Here is an 18,645-nt window from a genome sequence, read left to right as displayed (position 1 = left end):
GGCAGTGAAAGTCCTAGTGGGGCAGGTAGGAGGGGTACTGACTTTCGCCCGAGAGAGTGGTGTTCACATCCCGTAATATTCTAGAGCCAAACCCTGTTCTTCTTTCCTAAACCTAACCACGTGCTTTTGTTGTTGAAGGAAAAAAAAAACACGTCAATTTGCGGTGTCGTACCAACGTAGTGCATTTATTTTTAAAGAGACTGTATGTATATGTTAAATTTCCTGTGAAAATGTAAGTGTATTTTAAAGGAAGACAACTTGACACAGTGTCCCAGAACGTCAAAAACCAACACACACAGGGTACCTTTCACATTGTATATGGATGTAGAAAGTCCATGACCAAGCACGTCAATATGTGACGAGGTTGGAGTGAGGATGTGTTGTTATGTGACATTACCTAACAAACCTAAACCTAACCAAGTAGTTTTATTGCCTAAACCTAACTGTGACTATTACACAACATTAACCAGAAGTTACAATGTGTTTCATCTGTGTGTTACATAGACACACAAAAATGTGTCCTGTGCGTGACAATGCATTGGTATTTGATGACCTTGGAATAGAAATGGGTTAATGGGGCTACTGACAATCTTGGGGTGGCACCAAAACCAAAGGTCATAACTGAATTTAAGGAATTTGTTTACGCTGTGTAAGTATGTAGGTTAGTTGAAAACTATGTCAATATGAGAGTTAAGGAATTCCATACAGATAGACTTTGGTTTCTAATTTTAAAACAGCACACAGAGGCCTCCAATTATTTTCATTCATTCATTCATTCATTCATCTTCTAACCGCTTCATCCTATTGAGGGTCGCGGGGGGGCTGGAGCCTATCCCAGCTGACCTCGGGCGAGAGGCAGGGTACACCCTAGACAGGTCGCCAGACTATCGCAGGGCTGACACATAGAGACAAACAACCATTCACGCTCACATTCACACCTACGGACAATTTATTCATTCATTCATTCATCTTCTAACTGCTTCATCCTCTTGAGGGTCGCGGGGGGGCTGGAGCCTATCCCAGCTGACATCGGGCGCGAGGCAGGGTACACCCTGGACAGGTTGCCAGACTATCACAGGGCTGACACATAGAGACAGACAAACATTCACGCTCACATTCACACCTATGGACAATTTAGAGTTACCAATTAACCTAGTCCCCAATCTGCATGTCTTTGGACTGTGGGAGGAAGCCGGAGTGCCCGGAGAGAACCCACGCTGACATGGGGAGAACATGCAAACTCCGCACAGAAGGGCTCCCACGCCCGGGATCGAACTGGCAACCCTCTTGCTGTGAGGCGAGAGTGCTAACCACCACACCTGTGGCTGTGGCCCCCTCCGGCCACCCCTTGGCTGCGCCATTGCATTTGTTTACATGTCTTGACCCTGTACCTTCCTTGTCACTGATACATACAGATGCATGATCTGTGTGACAGATGCACAGGATAAGGGCTGACCAATATGGCGAAATTCAAGTATCATGATATTTCTGACCTAATACCTCTAACAATATTGGGACAATACTGACTGTTAGTGCTTCCACAAAATATTTACACAATGGCATTTTTAAGTAACTTTAGTAATGTGGATATAACAGCCTCCTGAGACCCGGACTTTTGTATGGTTCGCATCTCTAATTTATCCTAGCTGTTTGGGATCAGTAGGACCTATGAAGGTAAAAACTAAACATTGTAATTGACAATTAAATCCCTATATCCTCAAACGTGATGATAATAATGATATAATATGATAATGATAATAAACTCTGTCAGACTATCATAAAGTCTCAATGTCTTCAAACGAGTCTTCTAATTAACAGTGTCTTAGCTTAGCTTAGCTACCTACAACATACAACGTGCAAACATTATTAATCGCAAACACATTTCAGCCATCAAATGTGATCAGGTTTTGTACGTTGTCCACGTCTGTGTCAGGGTCAGCTGCAGACTGACTTTGCAGAGATGGCTGCCATCTTGTTTTTACATAGATTGATGTATTATGGTCTTACTGCCACTAGATGGCACGCAAAAGTGTCCACGAATGAGGACAACAGGCCTAAGTTAGGTAGAACGAAGTATAAGGTCTGGTAAACCCAAAATGCAATGTCCTTCTATGAGGACACAGGGTGTCAGGAGGACATAACAGTCTGGTAAAATCCGAAAATCAAATCACTTTAATGTAATGCAGCTTTTAAAACCTAGACGATATCTAGTCTCATATCACGATAACAGTATAATATCGATATATTGTCCAGCCCTACATAGGATACATATTGATGTTACCTTTGACTGTCCAATTCACTTTATTATAAATGTGAAAAGGTGAGCTGTTAATGTTAAGTGGCGATTTAAAAATAAATTCTCCCTCATACAGTATCTAGCAGGTGAATAGCGAAGCAATAGTGTTAAACTTTTATTTATGCAAGTTATTCATCTGGCCTCTGAAAGATTCTGATCTCCTTGAGATAAATGAGGCAGGTTGGTGTTAATTCTTCATGTACAAGTCTTGCTGGAATTGCTGAGATACCTGAGAAAATCCATGCAGGCTTGCTGTAAAATCCATTTTCCGATCAGCTTGTAAATCACACACAACCTTTCACAATGTGATATGATTTCTTCCTAACCCCTCAGTCACCCCAGATTGTTCATTAAATATGAATTAGCAAAATTCTTTCATTTGTGCCAGAGCAGCAAAATTTAGAGCTATAATCCATTTCATACAGTCCGTGCAAGTTCAAGTTGAGTCAAATCTTCGTTCGTTTTCTCAGGGGTGAATGCTCTTTTCGAGGAGTTCAGACTGCAGCTGTTATACACCAGCAAATAGAGAAACCAACTGCCTGCCTCAGATGAAAACATCTTGGCACGACAGATGCATAGCCATTACGTTACAGAAGAAACAACAATTACCTTTAATACTACACTGCAAAAACATGTTATTCTGGGAACCTGAAACCTAAGTGTTGTTTTACAACTGATATTTTTCAATACCCGAATCTCTTAAGTGAAGAACAGAAAAACACTTGAGGTAAAATTGTAGCCTCAATTTCACCTGTGTATGAAGACTTGAGTACTCTTCTGCTCGGTGTAATGGGCACTTACCACACAGTTTTCTTATTGACGGGATCGTACTGCTGACTGGATGCTTTCTGGAGCATTTACTCGAAAGACCTAGAAACACCTTGTACTGACTATGACTTTAATTAAAAGGACAGCGTTTGTTTCAAATTATTTCCTAGCGAGGTAATCCTAATTCATGTCTGGGATTTGTAGTCAAATGTGAGTTGGTGACATTACTGTGATTACATCAAGGAGTCTCAGTGAGTGGTTTTATTCTTCCTTTCAGTAAAAGTTATCTGCATCTGGCTCCTTAGTCTGCCCTCATTTCAGCTCAATGAAATCACTTTTCTTTCCGTTTGAGAAAGTTGATGTCTTTGCTTTCTACACAGATGAGTAAGGGATTTTTGGGCACAACATAATGAACCCATGTACAATCTAATCAATTCTTGTATCACATACTATCATTTCTGCTGATAATGTATGTTCTAATATAGCACTACATCACAAACTACAACAGTCTCCACAAACATTAAGCTTCACACAGGCTTTAACACTGCATTTCATTATACAGTACAGCCCTTCATGATTTCTAGCTTTGTTTGTTCTTGTGAAACCCAACCAAAAAAAAAAAAAAAAAAAAGCAGGCAAGCCATGATGTGGCCAATCACCTCATTTGGAAGCCCAATTTTACATCAGGTCTCATTTCAAATTTCACTGTGCAATATAGCCTTGGAACACCAATTTAAATTGGATGCTCAGGAGACTCAAACCTTGTGAACTCTTTGTGCCCAATTTTGGATGCCTGAAACCTGGTCCTGATAGATCATTACACACATTTCATCCAGCAACACAGTGAGGGAAAATGTCAAAACTGGATCATTTTGACCGTAACTAAGCTATTGACATGCAGGTTACAAAAAAAGGCACACATGAATTTTTAACATGTTAAATATGGAAAACGAGGTCATGAAATCTGTTTCACATGATTTCACATGTGATAATGTGTTCACATCATTGTAGAGGGATGGCAGAGATGGGAAAGATTCCCATATTAACAACTTGTGAGCATTCACTTTATCAAAATGGTTGTATGATTACAGAGTTGGTTGTGTGCTGATTGAAATACTGTGCATGGACGGTACAAAACCACAACCATTAAAGCTCCATTGTGTAAAATTTAGGGGGATATAGTGGCATGATTGCAGATTTCAACCAGCTAAAACTTCTAGTTAGAATTCCTTCAGTGTTCATTGTTCAGGAGGTCTTTACCAAAACAAACAGACCTGGTAATTAAAACCTGTAAAAGCACTGAATAAAGAAGTTTCAGGTGAAAAAAATCTGTTTTTCTGATGAGGCTCGTTGTGTAGGGGCTGCTAACTACAGAGCAAAAAGGTGATTGGCCCTATCTAGAGCCAGTGTTTGGGTTGTCTGTTCCGGGCTACTGTAGAAACATGATGATGCAACATGGCAATGTTCGTAGATGAGGATGCGCTCCCTATGTAGATATAAACAGCTCATTCTAAGGTAAGAAAAACACAGTGATTCTTATTTTCAGGTGATTATACACTAAAGAAAACACACTTATTCTTTTATATTCAGTTTCTGCAAATATATCCTCCTAAATCCTACACACTGGACCTTTAAAGAACGTAAACACGTTCCAGTAGGAACCCAAAATACAAGTATGAACCTGGGACCTTGGCTATCAGTCTATGTACTGGATTACATTATAAATGTTGCTCCGCCGTTTTTGTTTCTTTTCTCAAACCTGAACATTTCACAATAAAGGCGTCCTGTTCATTTGTCACATAACGGGAAATCAGGTCAAAATATACAGGAACAAAGTAACCTCACATATTCAACAACCTCTCTAATATTACACTAATATATATTTCTCTCTGTATTGTAGCAAGTCATACCACCTAACGATAAACAAACTTATCACTGATAAATGGCGCTTACAATATTTGATTGATTTTTAGGGACTTTCATGTTGGTACATACTAAAATCTTTCCCAGTTGTTGAAAAAGTGTCTCAGTTGTAATTCCTATTTATAGGTGGCGTGAACTTTACTTACAAGTTGGAAACTCGCAGTTACAGTAACTTTAATGTAACATGAATGCAGCATAAATTCTAATGTGATTTCTTCCCTACTCATCAAATTTCGATGAAGTCAGACGGGAAAAGACAGGAATATCATGCACTGACATGAGTGACGGACCTCTCAGTCTACGTGTCATTCTCTTCTGCAAATTCTGATTTAATACTTTTTCGCTATGTCTTGTGAAACTCTTGTGGTTTTATTTCTCACATCAATGGTACCTTTGGCAACAGGAACAATCCCTTTTTATTCTGGTTACATGTTCAACACACAGTTGCTGAAGACAAAAAATATAGCTCAGACTGGTTATTAGTTATTGCAACAAGTACCTGAGCTCCGCAAAGACATTTTAGAAAATGCTATGTTAACATTAGTTAAATATTTGTTAAAAAATAAATCAGTATTTGCTAAACTGAAGGCAAATTACTTTTGAAAAGAACCAGCATTGGCGGTTAGCCACCAAGAGTAGCCACTGGGACTAACCACAGACAGAATATGGGACTAACTAGCTTAGCTTACTCATTTGTACAGTAGTGCCCTCAGGAATAAGGTGGATAGGCAACCAAACTACTTGGTTACAGTTTGGAAAAGATCTTGACATTAGTCACGTCAGTTGACTTACAACTGACATGACAAAATAACTCTATGTTGACTTTTAGTTTTTTACAGGACACAAACACCAGTCTTCTGGGTCAAAGTCCTGTGCTTGTTGGACCCATCCACCTCCCCTCCCACTCATTTGCAGCAGCCTCTGTAGCTCTTTGAACCACATCTGTTGCTCTGAATGTTAACTAACAACGCAGATGTGTTTACATTGGAGTTGGATAAAGGTGGATGCATCTCATACAGATGCTAAACTGTGCTTTGTGTGTAGGGCTGTCCCGAATACCATTTTTTAACATTCAGACCTTTGGCAGAATTTATAATGAATATCTGGGGTTTTTTCAGACCTAATTGTATTTTGCACAGCGGCGACCAGATCTTTGCTCTCAAACCTCTGCAAGTAATTGGTTGCTGGCAGACACTGTGCTGCAATAAAATGGTTAATCAGCAGTGTTGTGCACTGTAGAGCCGATGCACTGCTGATTCTGCCGGTCTGAATAGAATATAATGTCTATAGCCTTACTGTTGTGTACAGCCTTTATAGACTGAGCTGAGTAGTGATGCGTGGGTCGACCCGTAATCCACGGGACCCTCAAATGGACCTGCGGGTCGGGCAGCCGGGATCGTCTGTTAAATCGGTCTGTAAATGATATTTTGACATTATTGGCTATTACTATCATGACATCCGAAGGTACTGATGTGTTGAGCAGGTGACAGTCCGTGGTTGTTTTCAAAACACACTTGTGTCATGCACTCCAAAAGAAACTTGTTGAAACTTTAAACAATAATTTATTGTACAAAATGGGGGGAAACAAATGTTGACAAAAAAGGGTTCCATAATTCATATTAAATTCAAAAGATAACGAAAAAACAGCTACAAGTTAGAGGGAATAGTGATAAAGTGGTAAAACTTGGCATTGATGCGCAGCCTCAGGTGGATGTGCCGTGAGCACAAGCTCAGCTGGTAGGTGATAGTATATTTTCACATTTTTAACAATGCAATTTAAAAGTTCTAATTTGTATTGATAACCTACATTTACCAACAACAAAAAGACTACATTTAGCACCAAAAAAATGTAAAAAAAAAAAAAAAAAAAAAAAGTAAGTCACTAAGTAAATAAAAAAACGAATACTAAATTTTCATAACAAATACCTACCCATAGAAACGAATATTCAAATATATTTGGGTACAGCCCTATTTGTGTATCCGTATCTGATGCCAAGGGCCATTGCCCAAACACTGTTTTATGACAGTTATTACCAGGCTGTAAACACTGTTGAGAATATAGAAAATGATTTCTTCCAATGTATGACATTTTCCCTCGTCAAGGAAACCCCTCCCTACACACAGCTAATGAACATGTGAGCTGTAATGCTTTGTGCAGGGCCGTGGGAATATGAGGAGACAAAGAGAAAGGCAAAGGGTGGAGAAGAGGTTACACGCACCCTCGTTATGTGCATCATGAAATATGGAGTACTAATGCACCTGCAGGAAATCACGCAAGCGTCTGTCTATAGACGGCAGTAACTCCTGCATTAGTCATAACGTTAAAGCATTTCATTACACCTTTCTGCCTCCCTCGTCTGTCTCCTGCTATCTCTGCTCGTCTCTCTGTGGTAGACCTGCGTCAAATAAAGGAGGCAGTAAATCAGTCTTGTTAAGATTATTACTATAAACATCACGGTCCTCTCCCTTGAAGCAGCTCTCCTTTCTCACTGCCGAAAATCTCCCGGGAGCGCTCTGCCCGTCTCTCACGGCCATCCAATGCATCTGTGCTCGAATAATAAGGCTCCCTTGGAGATTCTCAACTGCAATGTGTGCTGTATATCACATCATCATTAGTCAGGAACCTTGATAATTAATTATACTGTACACAGGCATTGTTATACTCTTCTGATTACCATATTATTCATGAATATTATATAGGCGGTGCAATAGAATATTCACTGTAAAAATAAACTGTAAGCATATTAAAGGCTTTTTGTTGCTTTAGTACATTACAAAGGTCAGCAGAATCATACTGTGCATTTTACAGGCATTGTGTTGGGGTAAATACAGCTCAGAAACTGCTATAGAGAGGCCATGATTGGCTGTTGTGTCTTAAGATCTCTACACAACAAATGTAGCAGTATAGATTCTTTGTGCCAAGATGCATGCTACCCACTCAAACATCCTGTCCTTTTCATTTGTGCTCTCAGCCAGCTGAATACGCAAGAGACGAGGCAACATGCTCATAGGACTTGCAAAATACACTGAGACGCTGGTGATGATTTGCATCACAACATAGCAGTTTAGATGTGAACGCGCCCTCCCCTGTGCTTCCTGTCGTAGGAAATCGGACAATTCCTGTGGCCTGAGTGAGTGAGTGAGTATTAGCTCTCATATTATTACTAATCATGACTCACAAATGGCAACTAGTATCGGCTGTTACATTATGAACACAAAGCAGTGGAACAAACTGTCAATTACTCATGCTCTTATAGCAATTTCAACACTATTTCTGGTGATTATCAACCACATTAGCAGAGCAAATGCATATTTATGTTTGATTGCACCTATATTTGTATACACACAAGGTTTTCCACAGTCAATCAACATTTCTGACAGAGGAATTTAAGGGCAGCACAGTATACAATATGCTGTGGAGGCAAATACAGTTCAGCAAGGACACTTTACTGAAAAAACTCAACTGTTTAGCTAAGAATATGAACTCACATAAATCTCAACAGTGTGAGCAGTTTTGCAGAAATGGAGAGTTATGGAGAGATATTAAGTCTGAATTTGTCGTCTGACTTATGGCATCTGAGGCACACTTCTTCCATGGTCTATTAAATGCAGCTCAGTGAAATGATGAAAATGAATGGTGCAGCCTAAAGCCTGACAGAGAGGACATACGGTCCTCAAGTTAAAATATGTTGGTCAACTTAAAAAGTGGCATCACATACTTAGTGCTCAATATCTCAGCGCAATCAATCACATCAATTGAGTTTGATCAATTAAAAGCCAGACCGAGAATCTCGTGAATCTTAAATAACCGCAGATGTAGCGGGTGCATGTAGACTGCAGCTGTATTACGGTTGAATTGCTGTCTCTGCTCCGATCAGCAAGACGTATTCAGACTGTCAGTTCTCAAATTGAACGTCTGCAGCTCAGAGCGCCTCAAACGACCCCCTCCTTCTATAATAATGTTAAGGTTTTCTCCCACTCAACTTTCAGATGATTTGGGTCATGGTGAAACTGAACTCAAATGCACCTCTGAAATGCTGCATTGCTTCCTCCTATAGCGAAAGTCGCAAAGATTTTTCCCCATAAATGCACCAGAATAGCTTCCATGACATATCTGTTTGTTTTTGTCTGTTTGTTTTTGTTTTGTTTTGTTAATTTTTGTTTTGTAGTTTTCTTGTTTTTTGGTTGTATTTTGTTCCTTTTTGCCTTGAATTTTTAATTATACTGTATATTTGTTTTCCTCTAAGATATAATGTTTGCTTGTATGGACCCCAGGAAGAGTAGTTGCTACCTTGGTGGTGACTAACGGGGATGCAAATAAATAAATAAATACTCGTGGCCTTCATTTTTACATCTTTTCGGATTTTATAAAGTGAAATATTTGTAAGGTAATGTTAGGTGTCTTTGATAAAATCTGTCTGTTTTATATTCCCATCTGCAAAAAAACAGAGTTGTATAACAAAAATTAATTGCATTTAAAGTTATAATCCTTAGGATTTTTATCAAAAAAAATGGGGAGCATGGACTGGTAGCTGGAGACATGCCAGTTCACCTCCTGGGCACTGCCGAGGTGCCCTTGAGCAAGGCACCGAACCCCCCAACCGCTTGGGGTGTCTGTCATGGGCAGCCCCACTCTGACATCTCTCCACTTGGTGCATGTATAGGTCCTTTTTGTGCATGTGTGTGTTCGGACCTGTGTGCAATCGACAATAGAGTGAAAAAATTGAATTTCCCCTCGGGGATTAATAAAGTATATAAAATTAAAAAATTAAATTACATTTTTTTTATGAAACGAAGCCCGGTTTTTGATACTGTCCTTGTCATTGTTCCTTCAATAGCTACTCAATTAATTTACATTCAGTGACTAGCTCAATATATAGTAGTTTTCATTGTTGGTGGCGGGGTCCGCCATTCCCGCTCTGGATTCAAGTTGTCTTTGCACGCCTGTGGAATTAACAGGAAATGATGCAGCATGTAATCCAGTGTAATTTTATCTCATTGATATCAGCCTCATTATTTACTGGTCATTTCCTTACCGCCGTACCACAACTCACACACAGATTTTACACATCAAAGTCTGTTTACAGTGAAGTACTACTATGCATGTTAAAAGCTGTATGAAGCCTTTTGTGGCTCCGGAGGGAGCTGTGCGAAATCTGATAAATTAAACATCAGTTTAGTCTGAAGACTACAAGTTTATGAAAAAAAAATATGGGGGTGTGGAGTCAGAAAGAAACGAGTTTACCAGGACTTTGTCGCCGGCACCTCATCTCTTCTTAGGGCTAGGGGCTTGAGGCTACATTAGCTGCTGCTAACTTGGTGGTAGAGTTGCATTGTGGGTAGTGTTGGCAGCAGGTTTTGACAAAGAAGATAAATGTGTGGAATAAGAAAGACGATATCTCTGCTTCTGCCACATCAAATTTTGATATTCTTTTAAAAATGGTTCATTATGAGCCTTGCAATGTTTTAGGAGCGCTATGCGAAAATGGTGGAGTTTTCTTTTGTTACTTCTTATTCAGACTGAGCATTTTTCTACTCTTGCACATTAAAACAATAATTAATCAAAAATGCATCTATAAAAAAAAACAATGTGTGATTTTGTTTGACTGGGCTGTAAACAGTTACACCTATTGTTCTTCTGTTGTGTTTTTGACAAGGTAATTTCTCAAGGAGCGTTTGCTGTCATGTTAAACTGCACTTGCTGTTATCATGGTAACCACAGGGGTTGCAAGATCTTCTTGGACTGAAATATTAACGATTACAGCTTTTATATTGACAAGGCTTTACATTCAATGACATATCTGACTTCTGAGATCCTGAAAAATACATGCAATGCTGTGCAGTGATAGGCACCTCTGCATTGCTTCAATACTGGAAACAAAGAAACACACCTGATGCTGTTCTGCATTCCGGTAAAACCAAATTACAACCAGGGATTATTTTCTTGCCAACTTTGAGGCCTTCAATACCCTAAAATACTGTAAAGTGATTTCACTGCATAATCCTCAGACCTACATTTTGTCTTCCCAATGGCTATAGACGATTCCTAGAAATCATTTTGCAGCAGGTGCAATCATTGTTGGTGGAGCACTTCTGCTGCTCTGTTTACAAGCCATTTATACATTCTGCTCTTGGTTCATCTTTTCTTTGCTCAGAGACATCAGGATTTGATGAAAAACATGAGGTTATATTTATAGTAGAAGGTTCTCTCTTGCAGCCCCACTTCATGATAGTGAAATGGCTGCAAATTTACATTAAAATCTCTCTACTGTAGCTTTAATACATTCTCTTAAAATGGGGAAGAATGAGATTACTGCAGTCCTTCACAAGAGAGTCAGAATAATATCCAGAAGTCTGACATGGAAGCAGAGACTTACAATACAGTATAATGGTACAGCAGGGGCAATGTACTCTATAATGTGCTTACTGAAAAAAACATGACGCTCTGTCACACGCCCGTACTTCTTTAAATAGACCACGATGAAAGTCTTCTCTGTGCTGGTGTCCATGTATTCCTCATGCGATGAACCCCGAATCGGTCCTTTAATGTTAATTTAAAGACTGCTTTGTGTCTCTTTGAAATGTTCCATGTGGGAAGGTTTACATGACACTGCAGGTTAGGTAGATCTGTAACCATACTGAAGACTACGCTAATTAAAGTGCTGATTGTTCATGATCGTGACACATAAAAACATCACCTCCAGAACTGAACTAGTGGTGAGCACCTCCACTTTGTTCTCTGTGACCTTGTTGAGTTCTTTTAACATATAAATCACAAGGGAACTTTTTTTTGCATGACAAGTAATTTTACTTTCAATACCTTAAGTACATTTTGATAAAACGCCTGTACTTTCACTTAACAAGTATTTTCTATTAAAGTTTTTGTTTTACAGTTCTGTTGGCGTAGGTTTCCTTTCAACATTACGGGGGGGTACACATAAAACAGCAGTTTGAGGTGCTCCACCAGAAAATTTTAAGCATCAAACACTTATTGTCTACATTCTAGTGAATTCTTATGCACCAATTTGTGCTTTTCCTGAATCGATTTATTGTGTAAATGTGTTTAATTTGGGGGCATATGCACATATTCTAAATATTGAGAGGGATGTGTCCCATACATTCCCCCCGAAATCTACGCCTATGCTTTTACTTGAGTAATGGATCTGAGCACTTCTTCCACCACTGGCTATTTTGCTAAAAATGCAGCCCTTGCATTTCCTTCCTGTCTCAGTTTATCTTTTATCTATTATAGCGAATGCTCTCTCCTCTCCAGTTTCCATTCCCCTGTTTGTTCTGCTTTGCTGCAGATCTAGAGCGGAGCTGTGGTTACATCGGTCTCTGATTTCTGCTCTTACATGCTGTCCTTTGCCTTGTCCACTTGTTTCAACCTCAACGCGTTGGCAAAACCTCAAAATGACAAGCCGCAATCAACACATCTGTATTCAGTTACAGCCGTGATGATAATATAATAATATCAGTTATCAAATTCACAAGCAGAACCTGAACAAAACCCGCATGCTATGGGAGAGAGATTTCTGTTAAGTTTGTTTTTATTGCTTGTATGTAATTATACGTGTAAGTGTATGGGTGTGTATTCCGGCCTGCCTCACTATCATCCTTGAGGGTAATGTAATATGTGACCTCGAAGGAATTGAGCCCTCTCTGATAGACCTTTCGATGCCCCTGTCCCTTTCGCTTTCTCCTCATGCAGCTCAGAGATATAAACATTGCATTTTGTCCAACTGCTGGACAAGCACTGCATTTTACACTTAATGCATTGATCTTAGGATAGCAGGCTTTCCCCTACATGAATATTGAATTGAGCCCAGAGATATCATCTTTGAAAGAAGCTCGCTAAACCATTTCCTCCACTTGAGACATCCCTCTGTAAGCATTAGCTGCTCTTTGCCTTGCCACAGCCAGACAGTTCTTACACCAACATGGGGGCCTTGGAGAATGAAGTGCAGCAGATTTTCACTGAGTGTGTTGAACATGCGGGTGTGATGAGGGGTCAGCTTCAGTGCAATCCTTGCATTCTAGCTGAGAGCATACAAGGTCTCTAGCACTGAGGGTCATAATATTGGCGAACTCTCTTGCAGTGTAGTTGTTATAGGGTTAGTTTTTTTTTTTTGTTTTTTTTTTTTAAAACGCTGCATAAAACATGCTTCAAAACAACACTGCATCTAAGAAGCATGTCCACAACTAGTTAATGAAGGTTACACAGAATCAAAAACCCTTCCGAGTTATCAAGGCACTGCAGGGTCGGAATTTGAACTGAGGAAGACAGTAAGCATGTTAGTTACATAATAAGTCTCAAGTTGGGATTTGGCTTCCCCTGATAGGAGAAATCCTTCAGTCAATGTGTTAACATTCTTAATATTGTCTTTTTAATATCTGGTGCACCCATGTAGGGTATTTTGCTTGGCACACGAAAACATCATTTCTTATTCATCACAACCCAGATACAATGATTAAATTGTGTAGAGCAAAATTAACTGAAAACATGCTGCAGGTTTTGTGATCAGGGTAGAATTTTGAAGCAATTATCTTGATGTGTGTTGCTACTGCACACATTTTTCCATTAAACTGTCAAAGTTTGAGCTACGATAGAAGTCTGTAATGATGAAATGTAAACTTGGTGCTTTTTTCATCAGACCTCAGGTGATTTTCATCAGAAATCTTATGTCATTACTATTTTTACACAAAGTAAATGTGTCATGTGTCATTATGCTGAAGAATAAATAACACAAAAGTATACTTTCATATATTTTTATGCACCAATAGCAAATGAAAGGGGGGGAAACCATTAAAGATTGAGAAAAAAATGTGCATTTTTTTTTCAGGTTAGGGGGAAACTTTCTGTTGCTGCCCTTACACAGGTTTGACCCAATGCTACTGCAGGCCAACAGCCCACCCTGACCCCCGCTGCTGGGGTTTGCTTTGGCATAGTTTTATCTAAAGTAGGTTTAAAAAACAACAGATACCACGAGGTCAGAGAACGCTTTGTGATGAGAGTGTCACCTTGGGCTAAATACTCTCAGATGTCTGTCACATCTCTTAAAACTGTGCCTACTGCCAAACACAGATTTATTGTCTTTATAATTGAGGCTGATCTCAAAATAAAATTCTATGAACCTCTCACATGTTTGTGTGCACTCCATTGTTGTGGTTGTTTCCATGGTGCTGAACTGACCCTGAAGTACAATGTCCTGAATGAAAATGTTTTGCAAGATTGCACAAAAGTAAATATTTCTGTTCAACCTTTGATTTTTTTCCACCTCCATGTCAATCTCCTTCCTGGACGCCGTAGCATTGCAATTTCTTGTAGAAAATGTAGGGCTGAAACAATTACTTTCATTTTCAATTAATCTGCGGATCATTTTCTCAGTTATTCTTTTTTTTTTAAATTTAATACAAAATGTCAAAAAGTAGCAAAAAATGCCCATCTCACTTCCTCAGAATCCAAGGTAGTGTTCTCAAACTGCTTGTTTTGTTCAACTAATGGTCAAGATCCCAAAGATATTATATTTACAATGATATAAAACTGAAAAAAATCAGCAAATATTCACACTGGAGAAGCAGAAACCAGAGAATGGTTGGCATTTTCACTTAAAATTACTTGAAAATCCTTTCAACAATTAATAAGCAATCAAAATGTTTGCTGATTCATTTTCCGGCAATTGACTAATCAATGAATCAACTAATCATTGCAGCTACTAAAGACCTGGCATTCTCTCACAACTTGAATACCTCTAATTAAACACTAAATCACCGCTGAGTGATCCCGTTATTTCACTACTTGCTGTTCTATGACCTGGATGACTCTTCAATCCTATACCGAGATTATTTTGTGCTTATTATTTACACCAGCCTCTCTAAGAGCGTGCCCTCTCCTGTAACCAGTATACTGTAATAATACATGCAATAAACTGTGTTTAGGATGAGGAGTGCGAGGCATTGCAGCAGGGTAGGTGGCCTATAAATAGCCATAGCCCAGGGGCCTCCAGAAGTCTTTGGCTAGCCTCAGCACACACACACACACACACACACACATGCACACGCTTATCTGTTGTATTAAAGCAAGTGTCCAAAACTGTTCTGTTGACATGATTTTTGGTGTTTGTGACAATAAATTCAGTAAAGCTGGATTTATCATTTAAATGGTTTATGCTTCTGAGATAATGGTTACACAACTCAGAACATTATGTCAATCAATGTTAAGCATTCTGCATATGCAACACAGAGCGTTATGGCAGTGTGGACATGACTTGTGAATCTTAAGTACTGTCTGTTTCATTTATGTTCCAGTAAATTGAATTTCTTGCTCTGAAGCATATACTTCAGAACAACCTACAGTACAACATCTACAGTAGAGGTAATTGAAAATTTATCAGCGAGTTCTTTGAAGTGTTGTTTTTTTTTTTTTTTTTTATAGGTCTGTTTGATCACAGGCGGTGCCGTGCCTGTAAAAGCCTGGTCCAGAATGATATGGCTATAATAGCGCAGATGTAATTCATCACATTTTTAGCCCTTTTGCAACTGACAAAACTGCTGCGGTGAAAAAGACACTACAAATCCACTGGGCCTCTTTATATAGAGCATAAAAAAAGAGTCTTTGGACAGAAATTTCAAAGTGCAAATAAAAAGCAGCAATGACTTTGGTGTCAGCGCTTTGAGGGAGCCAATTCAAGTAGCGTGGCCAATTTGATGTAGATTATTGAGGATGGGTCAATACTTTATATCCCTCAGTTGATATTGCACAATATAGAACATATTATCAAGACAGGTTTTATAAGAAGTTGAATAAAATTGCTGCTGTAAACCATGTCACGATTGTTCAATATTTTAAGCAGCCAAGAAAAACAGAAAAAGAGATCTGTCTTTCATTTCTCACTCTATGTACATGTAATCGCTTTACGCCTGTTGTGACGCGCCACTAATTACAGTGATACTGTAGCAATCACCTTTGACACAAAACCGGCTCCATTACAGGGGGTGCATTACGCTGCTTAAATGAACAAGAACCTTGTGGAAAAAGATTAAGAGATTTGCAATTATGATTCATCACGGCATTGATGTGCATTTGCAAAATAACAAACCCAGCTCCACTGGTGCTGGAGCGTCTTGAAAAGGAGCATGGGGAAAGGGCAACAACTACTGATGCTGATGACTAGATAAGGAGTTTAATGATGCACAGGGGCTGCAGCAAATCCAGAGTTAGTGAGGGACCCATTATCCCTCTGTGTGTCACAAGAGAGCCACCAATGGTGCCACCAATATACTGGAACAAATAAATCCTCTTTTACTTCTAAAATGTCAAATAGCAAAAACATGCTCATGCCAAACTCTTAAAATCAGAGCAGAATGATGCATCAGGGAGAAAGCAAACAGCAAGTTGAGAATTTTGGAGGGATTTGTCTTACCATGGCCCCCTCTGGTAAGAAAAGGCATCCTGTTGATGGCAATAGGAACCGTGCCATGCTTATTGTGAAAATGGTGGACATGGTGCGTGGTGCTGAGACTAGAAGACACACGTGCTGTTCCAGTCTGGATTGGGAGTATAGTAAGCAAGGCGAACCAGAAGGCTAGTCTCGAGCAATAACTTAGGCCCATGCCTAGGCTACAGCATGACCAGCTGCTCCGCTGTCCGAGCACAGAGGTGGCTGCAAAGAGTCTACCCATGTATATTATATCCTCATGGGCCCAGGACAGACAACTTGGCCGAGCTTTGGTCTCTGACAGTTCAGCTTTAAGACCACAGGGCATTTCAGTGACAATCTGGGCCCATTTCTTTCATAATCCCTTAGTTGGGTTGATGATGGAAAAATATCCCTTGACTTTGTGAGAAAAAAAAAATGGATTTAGAGAAAGCAGTCAAAATCCAATTAATGTTCTTGTGGAAGAAACTGAACAGCGACCAACTTATCTATTTTTTGCCATGACAAGATGTCTACTGCACAGAAAAGCCAGTGTTAAAACCTCATTGAAAACCATCCCAAAGCACATTCTTCAGAAAGTGAGCCGAGTGTATCCAAGATGCAGAAAAGATACACATCCAAATAAAGAATGGAGAATGAATCCACCTGTGATCTCAAGCAGGCATGCTGCTCAACCATGATATTCAGGCATGAAAAGTGGCAGGGCAGAGCTTCATGTGACAAGAATTCTGATAAGAGTCTCCATCGCCCACAGGTAGAGCTTTAGGGCAGCTGAGCCTGCCCACTAAGAAGAGTGCCCCTCCACCGCTGCAGAAGACATAACACGCTTCCGTGGGAAACTGGATCATTTCATTAGGCAAAAAGGACAAGGAGATAAAAATACGCGCAAGTGAAGATGCAGCGATAAAGGGTGATGCAGGAACCAGCGCTTTTGTTCCCCTTTAGCCAGGGAAAGGGAAGAGAACAGAGATAGGGGGGGGGGGGGGGGAGTGAGAGAGAGAGCAAAAGAGAGGGAGAGAAGGAGGGGGAGAGAGGGAGCAGTATCTGCAGCAGCGCGGTAAAGGAGAAATTCCAGAAAATAAATAAATAATTTCTCAGTAGCTCCTCATTCACTCTCTCACAGACGCAGCAAATCCAGCGAACGGCAACCTCTGGCGTGGCAGAGATCCACACGAGTGTTTCTATTTCAAATGAACGTATGATCCTTCCCTCCCGCTCCACCTGCTCAGTCTCATGCAGTAAAGACTACTGCTGCATTCCCCTCACTGCTGCTCCTTTTTTTTCCTCCTCCTTTCTCCTCTCCCGTTACCTCGTCCAGATCTGCTGTACTGCCGCCGACTGAGAGACAGTTAACGTGACAGCTGCATGCGTCTGTCTCTGGAGGAGGGAAGGTGATTCTCCTCAGATGAGATGGCTGGGCTGGCAGACACTGAGATGTTGCCTTGGACTGCTGCAGCAAAAATTATGCTAATTAAAAAGCACCGTCGTATCATAATGAATCCCGGAAGGGTGAAATTCCAGGACAATCTGGACCCCAGCAGCAGCAATCTCGGTTTGGAGTTTTGGTCTAATGAACGCGAGATAAAGGAGCTCTTCTGAAGGCATACTGTAGTCAGGAGGCTCTGATCCAGCGAGGCACAGCATGTGCCTGTGTGTGTGTTTGTGTGCGTGTGTGTGCGTCTGAGAAAGAGAGTCTGTGAGCAAATGAGTGAGGGTGGGTGGGGAAGGGGGGGAGAAAGGGTGGGTGAGCGATAGCAGGAGGGAGGGAGAGACAGGAAGAGACAGCGAAAGAGAAAACAGGCAGCCACGGCGCAAATACACAGGGATATAGTGAGGCAAGAAAATGGGTTGTGTGAATAAATACATGCTACAGATTCACAGCGCACTGGCTTGCAGGTCCTGGCAGTAACACGTAGGAATCATACTGCAGAGGAGGAGCCTGATTTAGGTGAGCTGTCAGAGCTGTTACAGAATGAACACGAGGGGATTGATATGGACGTGCTCTATAACATAAAGACTCGAGAGCTACAATAGGCTTGAATGATAGAAACACAAATACCTGTCAAGATGATAGCTCACTACATTAGGCTGAGGAAGCTATAGGCTACATGGTGTGTAATCCAGTTTGCCTTGCATCCAAAGCCCCTCTTTTCCCCAGCATTGCATTGCACACCTTTGCCATTTTAACACTACAAATCATTTCCCCCCTCTGCCTGATGT

The 18,645-nt window shown here is 40.3% G+C and overlaps 1 protein-coding gene across 9 annotated transcripts in view; it reads right to left on the bottom strand.

The window, feature by feature from the left end:
* The window catches only part of nrxn2a (neurexin 2a), a 199,569-nt gene that overhangs the window by 29,787 nt on the left and 151,137 nt on the right, over positions 1–18,645 (bottom strand). For 2 of the 9 annotated variants that reach the window (XM_049592959.1, XM_049592960.1), the window contains exon 1: positions 16,411–18,108. The exons of the other annotated variants lie outside the window; for them this stretch is intronic. In XM_049592959.1, the coding sequence (XP_049448916.1) occupies positions 16,411–16,753 (343 nt within the window). In that variant the 5' untranslated portion in view covers positions 16,754–18,108. Of the gene's footprint in view, positions 1–16,410; positions 18,109–18,645 lie in introns of those variants that run through there. 9 annotated transcript variants of the gene reach the window in all.

Source organism: Epinephelus fuscoguttatus, linkage group LG12 (assembly GCF_011397635.1).
Source record: "Epinephelus fuscoguttatus linkage group LG12, E.fuscoguttatus.final_Chr_v1".
NCBI classification, from domain to species: domain Eukaryota; kingdom Metazoa; phylum Chordata; class Actinopteri; order Perciformes; family Serranidae; genus Epinephelus; species Epinephelus fuscoguttatus.
Note: the sequence above shows the minus strand (reverse complement) of the source record. Positions and strands in the feature narration are given on the sequence as shown.